We start from the raw sequence: 17,688 nt of genomic DNA on the forward strand, positions 1-17,688 counted from the left end.
AAGTAGGTTATTATTATTGTCATGCTTTGTTGTCATTTATGTTAAAGTATATTTACTTATTTATCAAAGGTAGTTTATTGAATTTATATTAATACCCACTGTTATCTTTATTCATCGGCGAGTGGGAACCCTGTGCTCTTGGCGCCAAACCGGTTTCGAGTCAACGGTGCCCAACGGAATATGAACCCCTGTGTAACATGATAAGTCAATTTTGCGTGCAAGTCGTAAGAGTAGGTAACGATTTATACCTAAACTTGACTTTTGTTCGAGAGAGTCCCTTCTGTACGGTAGTACTATTAGTTATACTGTGATTTTGTACATGAGAGCATAATCAAAAGATTACTAATAAATCCATTTATATTACACTAGCTAGGCTAAGTAATAATAATATGATTATTTACTAGTAATCTTCTGGTTATGCTGTCATGTAAAAAATGTCACGCGTTAAGATAGTAAAATAAAGAGTATTACTTATATAATAGAAGAAAGTAAATGACTGTTCTTGGATATATATCTTTAGATTTCACGATCATGGTAAAATGTGTCGTATCTTGTATTGATTTTTTTTAGTACAAAAGAGAATTAATTATTAATTATCTATACTCCATTTATTTTAACATTTGAAACTTAACGTTAAAATTTGCACACTTTTTTAATGAAAAATGAGATAGCGGAACTATTTAAAATTGTGTTATAGAAGTATAATACAAACATAATAAATAACGCTAATAAATGTACATGTAGGTATTTTAAGTCCATTTGTATTCGAAATATCGAGAAACGTGTGTTACAAATTGACCGTTTATTCAAACCTTATATTAATTAAACGGAGTATAATTACTAATTGGTACCTATATAATAACTCGATCGTTTTTCTAATTCGAGTAAGTATTTTGAGTTCTTATGGTAGCACGTCTACGAATGTCAGGTTGGGTTGGCAGCACTGCATGCGTACTACCGCTTGTTATTTACCAAACTTCACACCGGTGCGCGCTCTCAAAACAAATACGTTCTCGCTGGATCCCATTGTTTATCAGTGCGTTGTTAACAGTTTTCCCTTTCATTTTTCTCCCAAACTCTAACTAGACTCTCACTAGTGGTGAAACTCACTAATAAATACCCTCGTTGCCCCCGCGTCAGTTATTTCCGTCGTCACAATGGAAGTCGAGCCCACCGCTTCCGACTTAGAAAACGTGGCGGCGAGCGATACTGATAACGCGAAGCCGGCGGATGTGGGCGCCGGAGACGCTGCGACGTCTCATACTGAAAGGTTGAAACGCCGGCATAGGAACAAAAAGCTAGCTAGGACGAACAGCAAGGAAAATCCGGGAGCGAGCACGCCGACGCCGCTTCCGCGGTATCGCAGCTGGAAGAATAGCCGCCGACCGCGCAACGGCCACGGACGCGGCCTGCCTAAAAAAGGTAAACTAACAATCTACCTCCAATACAACAGGGCACGCTTCAGATTCAGATTTTTCTAGAATCCAGTACGGCATGAATAGAGCTGCAGTAGCTTTTACATAATATTTTGTTTACTACGCACCGGTCGCGTTGGTATTTTGAGTATTGCCGCATAACTCAAGGTCATTGAGGCTGCGGCGCAGTTACGCTAGATTCTAAGTATCGATTGCCGTAGGTCACTAATAGCAGTTGAACGACACGTTACGAAACTGTAAACAACTTTCGAACACCCAAGGCTATTTTAGGACGGGACAAATCCTACGGGTTTGAGCACGTCAAGTCAAGCATGTGCGCACGGCTTAGGTTACTTTTTTAATTACGCCCCGGCATGTGGGCCAAGGTCATTTCTGTTTTCCATACAGTGGCTTGGTTTTGTTTTTCTAACTGGTTACACGTCGTATTGATTTTATAAAGCCACATAGGTACTACATTTTTACACTTGTTTCATGAGAAAAGAAACTTGTTTTACCACTTCATTCCCAGCTAGAATAACCACAGCTATAAAGACGAGTTGTCTTTAGCTTATGTTGCACTACTTTTTTTCACCACTTCGCGTGGGGGCGAGCGAGGAGCGAGTTTATTTTCGTTCGTACAAACTTAATTCACTGTTCACACAAAAATACAGAACAATGACACAACTACATTTTCCAAATTTCTCATTCTTATTGTCTCCTCGATATGTTTGGGGGAATAAATTGCTGCAAAAATATTAAAAGGTTATATGTTACCTGAATGTAGATAATAAGATTTGAAAATAAGTATATCCATATTTTGCTGGTTAGAGATCTGGTATATAAACTAATATGTCAATTGTAGAAACACATATACCTACTGATGCCGAAAAGTACAAAAATGCGCCGTAATCAGTTAGTTATTTAATAAATATAAACAATTTGTTTTTTACATAGAACTTTGGAACCATTATAAAAACATTCTGTTGTGTAACATAGGACTTGTTTATCTGTGGTGGCCGTCTTTCACCCATGAGAGGCCCTGGGCACAACATGCTGCATTCGGTAAGCCTGGTTTTCAGGCCAGATTAGAATAGCTATCGGTTATTGTTTGGTAATGGAGTAGTGACTCCAGAGCCCCAATCCATCGAGGGGCCCTGATCACATGCCCAGTGGGGAAGACGGGCCTGTCTGTAACGCAGTATTTAGTACTAAAATTATTCATTTAATGCTGGAAACAAGAAATATATAGAGCCAGCAGGTGTTTGTAGCCCGAGCCAAAGGCGAGCTATATACAGAGTGGCACATTCAGATCTTATCATTATTATACTTTACAAGCTTCGGAATATTAAAAATTAGGTATGCAATGATACTGATGCTGATAATCGTAAACCACAGCTTATTGTTATTAAGGATCATCGGCTTCATAAAAAGTATTACGTTTTAGTATGACTCTTTAAACTACTTTGATGTAATTTTTTTGGGTGAAAAAGAAGGCAAGACAGCATCAATGTTTGCACTGGCAACACTAATGACGGCTTCTTTCATGTTTTTGACGTTTGCTACTGACATTGACGTTTTTCGCGCGAGTATTGTTGTAGTACCTTAAGGCCGCCATCAAGGGGAATAATAATAATAATAATTGTTGTAGTACCTACTTATTTAATGTTTTTGTAGACTACTTTGACGGGCGCGAGTATTGTTGTAGTACCTTAAGGCCGCCATCAAGGGGAATAATAATAATAATAATTGTTGTAGTACCTACTTATTTAATGTTTTTGTAGACTACTTTGACGGTCATCGTTCATCCACCATTACCTCTCATATTTCGTTTTCTAGAATTTTTTTACCGTACAACGGCAAAAACTACTAGACACTGGCAAAATTGTCCTCCGATAGGATAGAGCCATATTTTTTAAAGAAAGAATGTTTTTGTACATCTTGGTGTTGTTTTTTAATAGAAAACCATGGCAAAAAGGCACGAACATAGTGAGATATGGAACCATTTTTCTAAAAGTATACCAATAGCAGAAAAATTGGCCCTAAGCAGATATTCGAAAAAGTTTTTTCACAGACTACTAAGAGATAGATTGTTCTCGACAGCGGGTTTATGAGCGTTTATTCCTGCTGAGCTGGCATATGGAATAATCGAGAAAAACTAACAAAAATGCAACATTGCCAGCTCAGCAGGTATAAACGCTCTTAAATCATAGAGTAAGTCACAAGATATATTTTTTTTACCTGTATATTATTGTAGGTATAAAAAACTATTTTCACTGATATCAGATTACTTATCATTGCTAAGCTAAGTTATCACCAAACTCGGCAGATACCATTAAATAAACAAGATAATGCCATAAAAAATGGCCACATGAGCTCTGTTTGTAAATATGTTTATCAGTAAATACCTACAGTCTACATGTAAACAGAATAACACCCACAATGTTTAAATTACTGCTTGTTGATTTTAGTACAACCCATACATTGTACAAGTACATTTTGTACCATAGGTACAAGTCATAGGGTACATGGTTTTCAATTGATAGTATGTTGCCATTTGTTTCTATAATAACCAGCATCATGCTATATAGTGATAGTGATGCAACATAAGTCTCTTAGCGGATCCAGAAACGAAGACAGATGTCAAAAGTAAAATTTAGCAGAAATGGCAGTGTAAAAACCTATTATGAAAAAAAAAATGTGTCTTGTTTTTTTACAAATATATTTTTTATTAAATACCAAATACACACCAAACCTAGATTAGAAATAGAAATACACAATTGAAAACAATATTGCAAATTGACATTTTATTAATATTCAAAATTAAGTAATGGTAAGTGATATGTTATGAAAAGTAATTTGGCCGTTGAGTAATTGAGAGTCTCAAGCTCAACTCAATTGTTACTCGACCGTCGTAAACTTCCGATTATATTTCCACTAGCTTTTGCCCGCGGCTTCGCCCGCGTGGAATTCCTCGGGAACTGTGCATTTTTCCGGGATAAATAGTAGCCTATGTCACTCTCTGGCCCATAAACTATCTCTATGCCAGGAATCACGTCGATCCGTCGCTCCATCGACGTGAAAGACGGACAAACATACAAACACACACACTTTCGCATTTATAATATTAGTATGGATTATAAAAGATGCGGAAACAGAAGCGGAAACGGATGTTAAATGAACTTCCGCAGTTGCGGAAACAGAAACAAGAGGTCTGTTCTGTTGCATCACTAAACATTACTAGTAATATTGTATACATATGTATTCATGTGACTACAAAATTAATTAATGCATTAATTAGTTAATTTCTTGACATTAAGTACATTTGAATTTGGTAAGTACTTTCTACGAAAGTCACTGACATTGCTCAGAGAATTAGTTCGTTGAAGTGGCGTTGGGCTGGCCACGTCTGTCGCAGGACCGATGAACGGTGGAGCAGACAAGTCCTCGAATGGAGACCACGGATGGGAAAACGTAGTGTAGGGCGTCCTGAGGCACGGTGGACGGATGACCTTAAGAGGATCGCTGGCGGCGGATGGATGTGAGGGGGCTGAAGACAGAGTGTTGTGGCGCGCCATGGAAGAGGCCTATGTCCAGCAGTGGACTGCTGTAGGCTGATGATGATGATGAAGTACTTTCTAGGTTATTTTTTTTTATTGTATTTAGTCCGTCAGTTAAATTATCAGAAAGTCATCATCATCAACCGGAAGACGTCCGCTGCTGAACAAAGGCCTCCCCCTTAGGACGCCACAATGAACGGCAACTCGCCACTTGCATCCACTGGTTTCCCGTAATCCTCACGATGTCGTCAGTCCACCTGGTGGGAGGCCTGCCAACGCTTCGTCTTCCGGTTCGTGGCGCCACTCGAGGACTTGTCTCCCCAAGGTTTCATAAAATATTTGACACATGTTTTCTTTTGCCAACCAAACAAAATTGTACTTAAAGATGAGGCGCATCAAAGTTCGGGAGTGGGGGCCCGTCACGTCACACCGTGCTATAAAGTCGCACGGCGTGACATTTATTTTGAAAAAAGATAGCCTACTAACTTTTGCCCGCGGCTTCGCCCGCGTGGAATTCTGTTACCGCGCGCTGTTCCCTCGGGAACTGAAAGAAGGAAAACATTACACACTGTGCATTTTTCCGGGATAAAAAGTAGCCTATGTCACTCTCTGGCCCATAAACTATCTCTATGCCAAAAATCACGTCGATCAGTCGCTCCGTTTTAACGTGAAAAACGGACAAACAAAAATTTATTCTCGCCAGTTTCTTCTCAACTACTCTCATAACTACTTGTTTAGCTTAAATTTAATAAAGAAATTTTGACTTGGACTTAAAAACAAAATCTGATTGTAATCTGTGTCTATTTCTGACTTTTAAACTCACTCTTTGTCGGTCCCGAACTTATTGCTCCTCTCATCCACTCAAAGGTGGTAGAGATCCCTTAATCTCTTAGCGGTCACAGCGGAAAACCAGCGTTGGCCTATACGGCCAACACTATGCTGAGCTGGGGCCGCTTCGCGATCTCGCATATGCATAATACTTGTTTCTATTTTAATATTATAGTTGTTTTTTTTTTTTCTTTTTTTAATGTATTTCAATTATGCTTTTATGTAATGTGCGAGGTCCGAATAAAATATTTCTTTCTTTCTTTAATTAAAGAGATAAGTTCACCTTTGTATATATCAAAGTTTGTCAATTGTATTTGTATCTTACTTATCGCTTGTACAACTAAGGCAGTTGTCTCACCGCCAGCGAGGAAACGATTGGCTATCGACTATTTTCTCGCTCAAGAAGCGAACAAAACATATAAGATCCTGTGTGAGTAAAAGAGACATATATTGATAGTTGGTCGCTGGCTGTTCACACTGTCGGCGGGAACTCGCTCTTACATCTTTTGTCGCAGCGACAAAAGCTATAAAACTCGCTGAGCTATAGATTCTCGCTCAACGATGTCAGCTTGGCAGCCGCCCCGCACGAGCGAGTCGAGTGGAGCGAGTAATCGCCCGTCGCACGCGAACACTCGCTTACAGCCGAGCGACAAAACTACACTCGCTTCTCGCTGCTCGCCCACTCGTTTCTAGTTACTCGCTCTACTCTCCTCTCGCTCATCGTCGGCGGCGGGACAAGTGCCTAAGAGTTTGTAACACATACTTATTTCCTTTTTGTTTTTGCTAGGTGGCGCCGGCGGCAAGGGCGTATGGGGCGTCCCTGGCTCCGAACTCCTTGAGGAGTACATGGAAGATGAGAACGACCCCAACTATGACTCCGAGGCTGTCGTCAACGGGGACATCGAGTTTAAACAAGTCATCGTGGAGGCTGACCCTGAAGAGATTGTGGTGAGTGGCTCTATCTTTAATCATCTAAACTTGGCATCAATAAGGTCAAAAGCTGTACAATCAGGCATGAATGTGGATCTGTGATATATACAATTCTTGGGTCAAAAATGTTGTGACCAAACTCCTTTGAAACGGCTTGACCAATTTTTGTGTTTTTTTTTTTTATATGCGGTATATAGGTCTGAGAATAGGATGTAAACTATTTCCATACTTCTACGCGGACGTAGTCGCGGGCAACAGCTAGATTCGGTATAAAAACCGGCCAAGTGCGAGACGGACTCGCGCACGAAGGGTTTTGTACCATTATCTATACAACATTAGACATTAGCAATAAAAACGTTTGTTGTATGGGAGCCCCCCCCCCCCTTAAATATTTATTTTATTTTAATTTACATAATCTGTGAAAATTTCAACTGTCTAGCTATAACGCCTGAGATACAGCCTGGTGACAGACGGACGGACAGCGGTGTCTTAGTACATAATAGGGTCCCGTTGGGTATGGAACCCTAAAAAATACCTTGCACTGAGTTTCTCGGAATTTATGTGCGAAATTACCTCCATAGCAATTCAACGTGTGAAGTTCCCAATCCGCACTGGGCCCGCGAGCCGTGCCCTCTCCTCGTAGTTACCACGCGGTACTAACTTCTCACGATATTGGTATTGAAACTTTCCGTTTCTTAAATTTATATCTTGTGACAATTTCCAGATATTTCCGAGAACCATACCAAACTTTTTGTAAACTTGCCGCAACCTGCACATCTGTACTTGTGCCAGCAATGGCACGTACCTATATAGGCTGTGATCATCATCATCCCAGCCTATATACGTCCCACTGCAGGGCACAGGCCTCCCCTCAGATACGGATTGGGAACTTCACTCACACACACCATTGAATTGCTTCGCAGGTTTGTGCAGGTTTCCTCACGATGTTTTCCTTCACCGTAAAGCTCGTGGTAAATTTCAATGAATGCGAGCCGGGGTTTGAACCCACGATCCTCTGCTTGAGAGGCCATAGGTCAAACCACTCGGCCACCACGGCTTAAAGGCTGTGATGATGATGAAATATTTTCAATTTTACCCTGCCTGAAGGAGGGTTATTGTAATTAGAGTTTCGTACCTCGATAGGAAAAACGGAACCCTTATAGGATCACTTTGTTGTCCGTCCGTCCGTCAAGACCCTACTCAAGTGCTACTCAGGTACTGTCCCTTGGAGCTGTGAAAAAATCAAACTTCTAAGTCAACGCAATCAAAAGATACAGCCGTTTATGCCGCAAATTTTCGAAACTCGCAAGGGAATCAAAATAGACATGGGTAATCTCAACTCCGCGAAGTGATCTGACTCACTAGATCCAGCTCCGGTGTCGGTACCGAATCCGCTTATTGAATCCGACTCCTTTATTGGCTCTAGTTCTTTCGAGCGATTATTAATTTATCTATGGCCGATGCGGCCCTGCTCGGTTCGGTAGGTACCAAGGTCAAGGTACTGAACTAAAGTACCGATTCGTTTCGTCCTTTTAATGTTAAAAAAATCTAAATTGTATATTTTTTAAAGAACTATGAGCTACTTTAAGAACCTACTAGTTTTCTGTTTGACTATTTGAAGCTTGAAAACAGTGTTAAATATGCGTCGCCCGCTCCGGTCCGGTCCGGTTGTGTTTTAATTCTATCTCATTTCTTTCCAATATAACCGAGCGAGAAGTCCGTCCGAGTACCGACGTAGGTACCGGCTCACTCAGCGCCCGACCAAACGTAATAAGATCCGATCCGATCCGAGCCGAGAGTGAAAGCGGAGCGAGTGAGTGTGACGGCGATCACGAGCCGCTCGATCCGGCCGGACTTGGTCGGAGTTAGTAACTCCGGAGTCGATAAGATTTAAAGGAGTCATTAAGGGATTCGGATCCGCTTGAGGATCTGACTCTTTTGACTCTTCAGATCCGGATTTACCCATCTCTAAATCAAAACCTACAGGATACTTCCCGTGAACTCAGAATCTTGAAATTTAGTACGAAGCAACGTCTTAGCACAGATAAAGGAAAAATTGCGAAAACCGTAAATTTTTAGTTACATCATATAATAAAAATATTTATACGGAACCCTCGGTACGCGAGTCCGACTCGCACTTGGCCTTTTTTGTGTTTTTTGAATTTTGTTGTATTTGTTTCTTTGTGAATGTCAATAAACAGGCGGATATATAAATAAAGAAAGAAAGACCACATTAAATGTCTTCCTTCTTTATATATCGCCTGTACTGTATGGCTGTTAGTAAAGTAAACTATGGCTATCACTTTATCGCAGTAACCTGCTATCAATTCAACAGTTTAAGCGCGACCTTGCGTCGCGTTTATAAATAACAATTTAATCTGTTTTTGTGTCCTCGCTTTGTTCACACTTGTGTCAATATTTTGCGCGGCAAAACAAACCGGCGAATGCCAATACGGATAGGTGAATAATATATGGTGCTTTATAAATTCACTAGTCAATAGGTCCAGCAGCTGAATTGAAATTACCGGATTTTTAAAAAATCCCGTGGGAATTCCCGAAAATGGTTGTTGCGAGATTTTATCCGTATCTCGTGGGAATATCGGAATAAAAAGTAGCCTATGTGGCAGACAATTGTTTCTCAATTGGTAACTTGTTATAAACTTTTGCACTCATGCGCACATTACATTATTGGAGAAAAACGCAGACTTTGACTTTGGTCCAACCACATCATAGCCATATTTCGGTTCAAATTCAAATTCAAAATTCAAATGATTTATTCAGTAATAGGCCGCAATGGGCACTTTTACACGTTATTTTTTAAACTACCAGCGCTTTCGAAAAGACCATCATTGCCAAGAAGAATGCGCCGCAAGAAACTTGGCAGAAAGTCATTTTTTCATAATAATATAATTACAAATAAAATACTTAAAAACTATATTATTCAATTAAAGAAAAAAATACAAAAAATAATAATAATAAAAATACAGGGATGTATGGGGTCCCTTAGTTACAATACTAAACACTAACTATATCTAAACTATATCTACGTTCAGTGGAAGTGTAGAATGCTTCCACCGTCATAAATTTTAAAATAATAATAACAATAATTTAGTTCTGAAATATACATTTCAGGTCAAGTAACCATTAAGCTTTTGGATTTCGAAGGCAAGTTCACGTCTGCCGCCCCCAAAGTTAGCTCACACGCACTCATGTCATGCTCTGAAAGCAGAGCGGTACCGAGAGCATGGTATTGCTTCCGTTCCCATAAGCTCTATGGGATCGTCTTGGGAACTTCGACGTCGCGAGCCTGTGACTATGAAGGTTGAAGTCTTGCTCTTGGATTTCTACCCCTAAACATGTCTATATTATTCCTTACAAAAAGACAGAGCTCATATATGTACAGAGCAGGAAAAGTGAGAATCTTCTTATCAGAGAACAATGGTCTGCACGAGTCAGTTTGTTTTAAACCATATATTGCCCGAAGACATCTCTTTTGGAGTCTAAATATTTGGTCTTTATTGCTAACATTTCCCCACAAAGTAACTCCGTAGCGCGAATTTGACATGACGTGCGAGTGAAAAGCAAGCAGAGCTGTACTCTCCGATGATAATATTAGCGTCTGCGGGACGGCAAGATATACGAAGTTCCAATTTTGTACTTCGTAGTATAGGTATAGGGCCAGTACCCCTAGTGTAAATTTTCGGTTACAAAATACGTCTCGATCGCGTTCGCGTAAAATCTCAATTTGTTGGAAACACGAACATCGCAAACGTTCCGCTGTTTGTGTTTCCATACAAATTGAGATTTTAACGCGAAAGCGATCGAGACGTATTTTGTAACCGAAAACTTACACTAAGGGCACAGTTGCAGTGTGCACCAGTCGTCAACTGTCATTGACCCGCGCCATATTGCTATGCGGCGCGCGCGCAGCGGGATAAACTTGCATTGAGACAATGATTAAGTTATCTGTATGTACAGTCTGCCTCCTAAGCGCTTTACCGCTTTTAGGGTTCCGTTCAACGTTACATTTTATTTTACCACTTTGTTGGCATAATTGCTACATATTATATCATCATCATCATCATCATCATCCCAGCCTATATACGTCCCACTGCAGGGCACAGGCCTCCCCTCAGAATGAGAGGGCTTGGGCCATAGTTCCCACGCGGGCCCAGTGCGGATTGGGAACTTCACACACACCATTGAATTGCTTCTCAGGTTTGTGCAGGTTTCCTCACGATGTTTTCCTTCACCGCAAAGCTCGTGGTAAATTTCAAATGTAACTCCGCACATGAATTTCGAAAAACTCAGAGGTGCGAGCCGGGGTTTGAACCGACGACCCTCTGCTTGAGAGGCGATGGGTCAAACCACTAGGCCACCACGGCTTACAAATATATTATATATCTATGCAAAATGACAGCTTTCCAATACTAATAATCTCTAAGCTAAGCCGCGGATGGACGGACATACAGATGGAATCCCGTAAGGGCCCTCGCCCACGGCGACTTTTTGTAACGAGAGGCGCGACAGTGAAAGCGATAGCGCGACATTATCGCGTTTGAATCGCGACTGAATCGTGGTTATGTATCGTGACTGTATGGATGCGAACGCGCGATAGCATCGCTACTGCATCGCTACAAAATGTCGCCGTGGGCGAGGGCTCTATAAAGACAGTTGGGGATGTATGAGCTCTGAGGTTTTCAGTAATTTAATTACACTTTGTGTAAACCTTGTATATAGGTGAAAATTTGTTGAAGGTAGTAACAGATGAGGCGTGGTGTCCTTGTGGTGTAATCCGTTTAATTTTTAACTTTATTTTTACTTTTAGTATTTGTTGTTATAGCGGCCACAATAATACATAATCTGTGAAAATTTCAAGTATATTTCTACTACGGCTCAAGAGATAGAGCCCTGTGACAGACAGACAGCGGAATCTCAGTAATAGTGTCCCGTTGGTACCCTTTGGGTACGGAACCCTAAAAACATAACCCTCCTTCGAGCAGTAGGGTAAAAGACAGTTGGGAGGGTCTGAGGATTTCAGAAATTTTAATAAACACCTTGTATCGGTGAGAGAATTTAGAAAATAACTAGCTGTTGCCCGCGTCTCCGTCCGTGTAGAATTAGTTTATCGCTATCCCACGGGAATCTATAGTTTGGCTAATGAGAGATGCAGGTGGTAGGACCTTGTGCAAGGTCCGCCCGGATTGCTACCACCATCTTGCTCGCTAATCCTGCCGTGAAGCAGCAGTGCAGTAAGACAGCCGGTGAAATTACTGGCACTTGAGGTATCCCATCTTAGGCCTCTAGGTTGGCAACGCATCTGTTGCAGATGTTTATGAGCGGTGGTGATCTCTTATCATCAGGGGACCCACTTACTCGTTTGCCATCCAGTCAAATAAAAAGATGAACCCAGCTTGCCACTCAAATATTAATCAATGTTGTTGTTAATCCATTAATCATATGTCATGGGCAAACAGACCAAAGAGTATAAGAAAACAGACACTTGAGCTTGTAATATTATCTATTCTGTGAGTTGTTGAGTTAGTACCTTCGTGTGTTAAAATAGTTTTTTGGAAATTTACTTCTGGAACATGAATTAAGAATGGTTTTTTTTTTGAGTCTTTTTGTATTTCTTATTTCAACTCCAAAATTCTGTGCGTCTATGTTTCAGTTTGTATTTTCGTTCTGAAACATGGCTTAAACAATCAAGTGGTGTGCGACATTATTATAAGCACGACATCACGATAAGCAAATAAGCAAATTCAAACAAAAACAAGCAGAGGGAAGTCTTAATCAAGCACAAAAAAAGAGTGTTTAGATGCGGTGATCGAATTTGTAGCTTAGTAGCACAGGGCCGGCCACGCCATACAAAATACGCGTTCTTGAATCTACATAGGCACGACGACGTCTGTACACGCGTCAATGTGTGCGTAAGACACACAGGGCTGACTATCGCAAAACCCTAGTACTATAGGGTGTGTAGGTATAAATAAATGTAATCGTTAATCATATATTTTTATTTAAACCTACTTAAAATGTGTCTGTCTATGTATTTAAGCATTATTATTTCAAATTACAATTAATATATGACTACAAACTTGAACGAATTATTCGGTACCTAAATAATTAGTTATTTCATGTATTAATCGCGATACTTTTAGAAAACATTATTATTTACATTATGAAAATCGAAAAACACTCCTTTTCTTATCTTTAGCTGTTGACAAACACCCATACGATGCACAGTATAATCACCATTTCGTTCGCAAAATTATTGTTCCCTAACTTAGTGCCGTGCGATGGTGCGACCGACATACATCGCATTGCGCGCGAGCGTGGCCATTCTGTACGTCAGTACTATTATATATTCTGTGTTAGTAGGTATGACAAAACATTTATATACTAATATCAAGTGCGGTTCCGAAGATTCACTTTTTCTCAAAAATATTCGTATTAACTTTTTTTATGTTCAACATCGTTTTAAATAATTACTTATTTCCTAATAGGGATGCGATAGACAGAGAAGCATAAAGTAGGCACGATTCTTATGCCTAATCGTCACTTTTTTACGGCAGAGAAGCTTCTGTACTTGTACTATTACTTATTCTATGGTGATACCATCTGCAATTTTTTTTAATTTGCCGCGGTTTTGCAGGTTCATCTTTCATTAGCCAGACTATATACCGAATTTCATCTAAATCCGTTCAGCGGTTCAGACTTGAAGCAGTAACAAACAAACAGACAGACAGACAGCCTCTAGGCTGTTTCACCATCCATTGATTAGTGTTAACCGACGGTTAAATGTGATGCCGTCTCTGTCTATTCGAACAAAACAAATAGAGACGGCATCACACCTAACCGCCAGTTAACACTAATCAAAGGATGGTGAAACAGCCCCTTACAATCATTTATCTGCATGCATATCATAACTTCCCTATTATATGTTCAGAAACGACTATCAAATGTCCTTTATTAAGAAACCTGGTATCTGCGGGTGCATCTTAATGTTCACATTAAAGTACAGTGCATCTTAATGTATACATTAAAGTATCGGTAATACTTTTTTTAACAATGCATATCTGTACATATTGTAAATTTATTTAATCGTATGGCATACATTTAAAATAGGCTTATAATACATAGGTACACACAAAGTTACAAAATACAAAACAATACAACATGCTAAATGTCAACATATGGTAAAAAACTTATGACATGCATGTAGATAATAATTATTATTCAAAGTCAAAGTCAAGGCCATACCTGAACATATTATAGAAAACTTATGATATGCATGTAGATAAAGTTATGTATGCGGCTATACATAATTAGGCATTAAAACACTCGTGTGATCTTATTATGAAACTCGCCTTCGGCTCGTTTCATAAAACCACACTCGTACTTTAATGCCTTTCATTATGCACCAGCCACATAAATAACTATTATAATATGAGTGAGATAACATATTACATAGCACGAAGGGCCTAGTGAGAGACAGACCTTTTTCACGCATTGGTGTTGATTTTCTCATGATATTTATACTTTTTTTTAAATGGTTTTCTAAAATGAACTATTTGATTTCGAAAAAACTGTTAAAAAACAAATATTGTGAAGGCATCTTTACGTGTTATTTACCAACAAAGAATATTGTAATCTGTCCTATGTTTACGTCCATACATAATGTGAGCAAGTGGGTCACTGTAGATGAATCAATGTTTACTGTGTTCTTAATATATTCGCAGCACTAGCTGTAACTCGCGGCTTTGCACACCTATACCATTAGGTCAACAAGGTCAAGCAGTTGAATTAGTATTCTATGAAATAATTTTTTAGGAGGTTGTTATTTTTCTCAAAAATGTTCGTAAAACTTGACATTATTCTTTACATATATCATAAAACGAAGCGCAGTTTATGGTCAGCGAAATTTTAAAGCTAAAAAAAAAATCTGGCTCGCCAGCACGACAATAATGTCGCATTCAAATTCCATTATTGTCGAGTCTCAAATTTTTAAACAAGTTAAAACAGCCATGAAAATATGGGCACAAGTCGTATACAGCCAACTCAAATGGCTGGTATCAATTATATTGTTGGAACTGGACTTTTTTTATTGGGGTCTGAAACAGCTTGTGGTGTTTTCGGTGGAAAAATACAGCTGCAGTTTATTTTTTATGAAAAAAGGCGGGAATGCATAAATATTTTATTGGAGTATATTATAACCAACAAATAGTAGGATAAGCCCCGATTTTGTCACTTCAAAGTTCAATATCTCAAAAACGGCTTAACTGATTTTTATGGAACATGTCTAAGAACCATCGCTAGAAAAACTGATTTCAAATAAAAAAAAACCGCATTCAAATCGGTCCACCCGTTTAAGACACAGCGGTCAAACTTATAACACCCTCTTTTTGCGTCGAGGGTTAAAATTGTTGTCATAATATATTTTTTATTCTAATTTAGTTTTTTACTTCACCAGTATTGAGAAAAGCTTTATATTAGTCTCGGCTGGAATAGCAATTTTATTGCTGGCTTCGTATTAGTTGAACGGACTCGCTATACTCAGTCAGTAATCGCCTACTTCCATGCCACGACAATAATGTACTATTATTGTAGTTGTTTATGTATCATTGTCTTACAGCGCAAGTGTGAGCCGGTGATTCTGGAGTACTTCGAGCACGGGGACACCGATGCCGCCGCCGAGGACTTCTTGGAGTTCGTCACCGCCAAACGGAGCCACCTGGTAACTTGAGCTCAGTTTCGATCAAGTTTAACTAAGCTGTCGTAAGATGTCGTCTTTGTGAAAATGAATAAAAAATGCATGATCGGAGGCATATTTTTTCTTTTGTCAGTTAAAAAAAATTAAGATATAGTCAGTTACAATTCTGACGTCACGCCTACATGATACATACGCTTCATCTCTGTAACTTTTGTTTGATTGAAAGAAAAAATACGTCTCTTATATTTCCTGGTAACCTAACTGACAAACTAAATAGAATATTTTTTACTCAATAAACTAACCAATTATAGTTTTACAGCCTTATTCATAAAAAGTTAGAGCCACCTTGAAGACCCGATGCTAAAAAACATGATTCATAAACGTCTGTTACCGCTAATCAGTCGATCAAGGCTCTGCTAAAGTTAGAGGACCGTAGACCCTCCTTTATCTCCCTGCTATAAGTCACAAAATGGCCGCCACAAGTTTGAACAGCTGACTTTGACAAGAGCAAAAAACCATAAGTACCGAAGATATTTTTAGTGAAGGGTGAAGTTACGCAAAGATTTAAAAAAATCCAGGAATATTTATTTTCAGGAATTTGTATTTAAAAATCCTCTAAATTAGGTATTTATTACTGCTACTTTACTAACAATAAATATGAAAAAAATTAAATTAGTATGATTAACATAATTACGGCTTTTTGCACTTAAACATAACATGCGGATCGGAAATGGCGGGAAAACAAACATCTCGGTTTTTATTTTTTATTCCTGCTAATTTGCTGTCACTGCTGTCAATTTTTTTTATATTATCTATGAGGCCATTTTTTGTCTTTGATTTGTCAAGATGGCCAACATAACGCGTCTAATCTGTCTATCAGCAGCTCAACAACTAGCAAACTGCTAGCACGCGTTTATGAATCATACTTCTTGACAACCGTCTAATAAGCTTAATCAGTCTGCTAAGTAACAGACCGATCAAACCTCAATTAAGGATTTTTTATAAATAAGGCTGTTAATCTGTTGTAATAATTTAGCTATTATCAGGGTCAATCAACTTTTCAGTGTTGTTATTCTGTCGTAACCCAGGAGACATCAGTGATACACTTTGTTAGAAAGTTTTTTGCAACTTATACTATTAGCATGCTGAGGAGACGGACGAGTCATGAAGAAATTGCTTTAACCTCCTAAGTCCTCGCGTGCTTTATAAAGGACTAATTAACAATAAGAATAACGGCCGAATGTACTTTATAAAGTACAAATTGTTCATTGAATAAAGAATTGTAAGAATTTTGAAATGAATGTCCAAATAAAAAAGCAGGTCACCAACGTCTAGGTCTTTAACGCTAAGTTTGTTAAAAATGTCAGGACTCAGGAGGTTTAAACTGTCACAACTCCTAACATAAGAGTTAGAGTAGATTTGTATGTGTGATTTGTTGTTTGTATAAAAAGTATGTTTTTTTTATGAATCATACTTTTAAATCTAACTTAGTTTTTCTAATAAACCTGTATTTTTGTGTACCTGGACTAGTGTAGTCGAGTAAAGGGTTTTTGGCTGATAATAAATTATAGTCTAGTGACTTTAGTACAGACCGTTGTAAATAATTTTGATATTCTGCCCTCCTAAGCCAAAAACGCTATCTCGAAAATAAAAATAAACGAGTTATTAATAGGTACTATTGTGTAGCTTAAGACATTCTGCGTCACATGGTATAAATAACTCGTGTTTATTTTAGATAGCGCCTTTTGGCTTAGGAGGGCAGTATTACAATGTCAGCTAAAATGTTGCTTTTTCCGAAGGTATGTGAAACCATAGTGGAGATAGCGCTGGAGCACAAGCCGTCGCACTGCGAAATGGCTTCCGTTCTGATCTCAGACCTGTACGGGAGAGTGTTCTCCGCCAAGGACATCGCTACAGGTACCATCTCTTTTACCCAACTGCCCGCAGGAGGTTTAAAATGTTTTTGGAACATACAAGCTGTCTTTGACCATGGGGCTACAAAATCAAGGTTCGATTCTACTCGCATAAGTAAGCTACTTTTGTTTTGTAACATTTTCAAATAACTTTGATAATTTATTGATCCTCAAAGTTTATTTGTTAATTGACTCAACAGCTCGGCAACACGTTGATTCAACAATGTTGTCAAAAGAATGTTTGCAAACCATGAATACGGGGCTTTACCATTTTTATACCGGTAAAAAAATAGTACACGTAATGGTACATCGTTTAACATTAATTATGATTT

General features: G+C 38.9%; 1 protein-coding gene across 1 annotated transcript in view; it reads left to right on the top strand.

The window, feature by feature from the left end:
• Window positions 1-952: 952 nt before the first annotated feature.
• Pdcd4 (Programmed cell death 4) overlaps window positions 953-17,688 on the top strand; it is a 34,967-nt gene continuing 18,231 nt past the window's right edge. Inside the window, exons 1-4 of the mRNA XM_074108197.1 lie at window positions 953-1,422; window positions 6,588-6,748; window positions 15,366-15,467; window positions 17,243-17,360. Coding sequence (XP_073964298.1) covers window positions 1,158-1,422; window positions 6,588-6,748; window positions 15,366-15,467; window positions 17,243-17,360 — 646 coding nt within the window. The 5' untranslated portion in view covers window positions 953-1,157. The remainder of the gene's footprint in view (window positions 1,423-6,587; window positions 6,749-15,365; window positions 15,468-17,242; window positions 17,361-17,688) is intronic.

Source organism: Choristoneura fumiferana, chromosome 26 (genome assembly GCF_025370935.1).
Source record: "Choristoneura fumiferana chromosome 26, NRCan_CFum_1, whole genome shotgun sequence".
In the NCBI taxonomy this organism is placed as follows: domain Eukaryota; kingdom Metazoa; phylum Arthropoda; class Insecta; order Lepidoptera; family Tortricidae; genus Choristoneura; species Choristoneura fumiferana.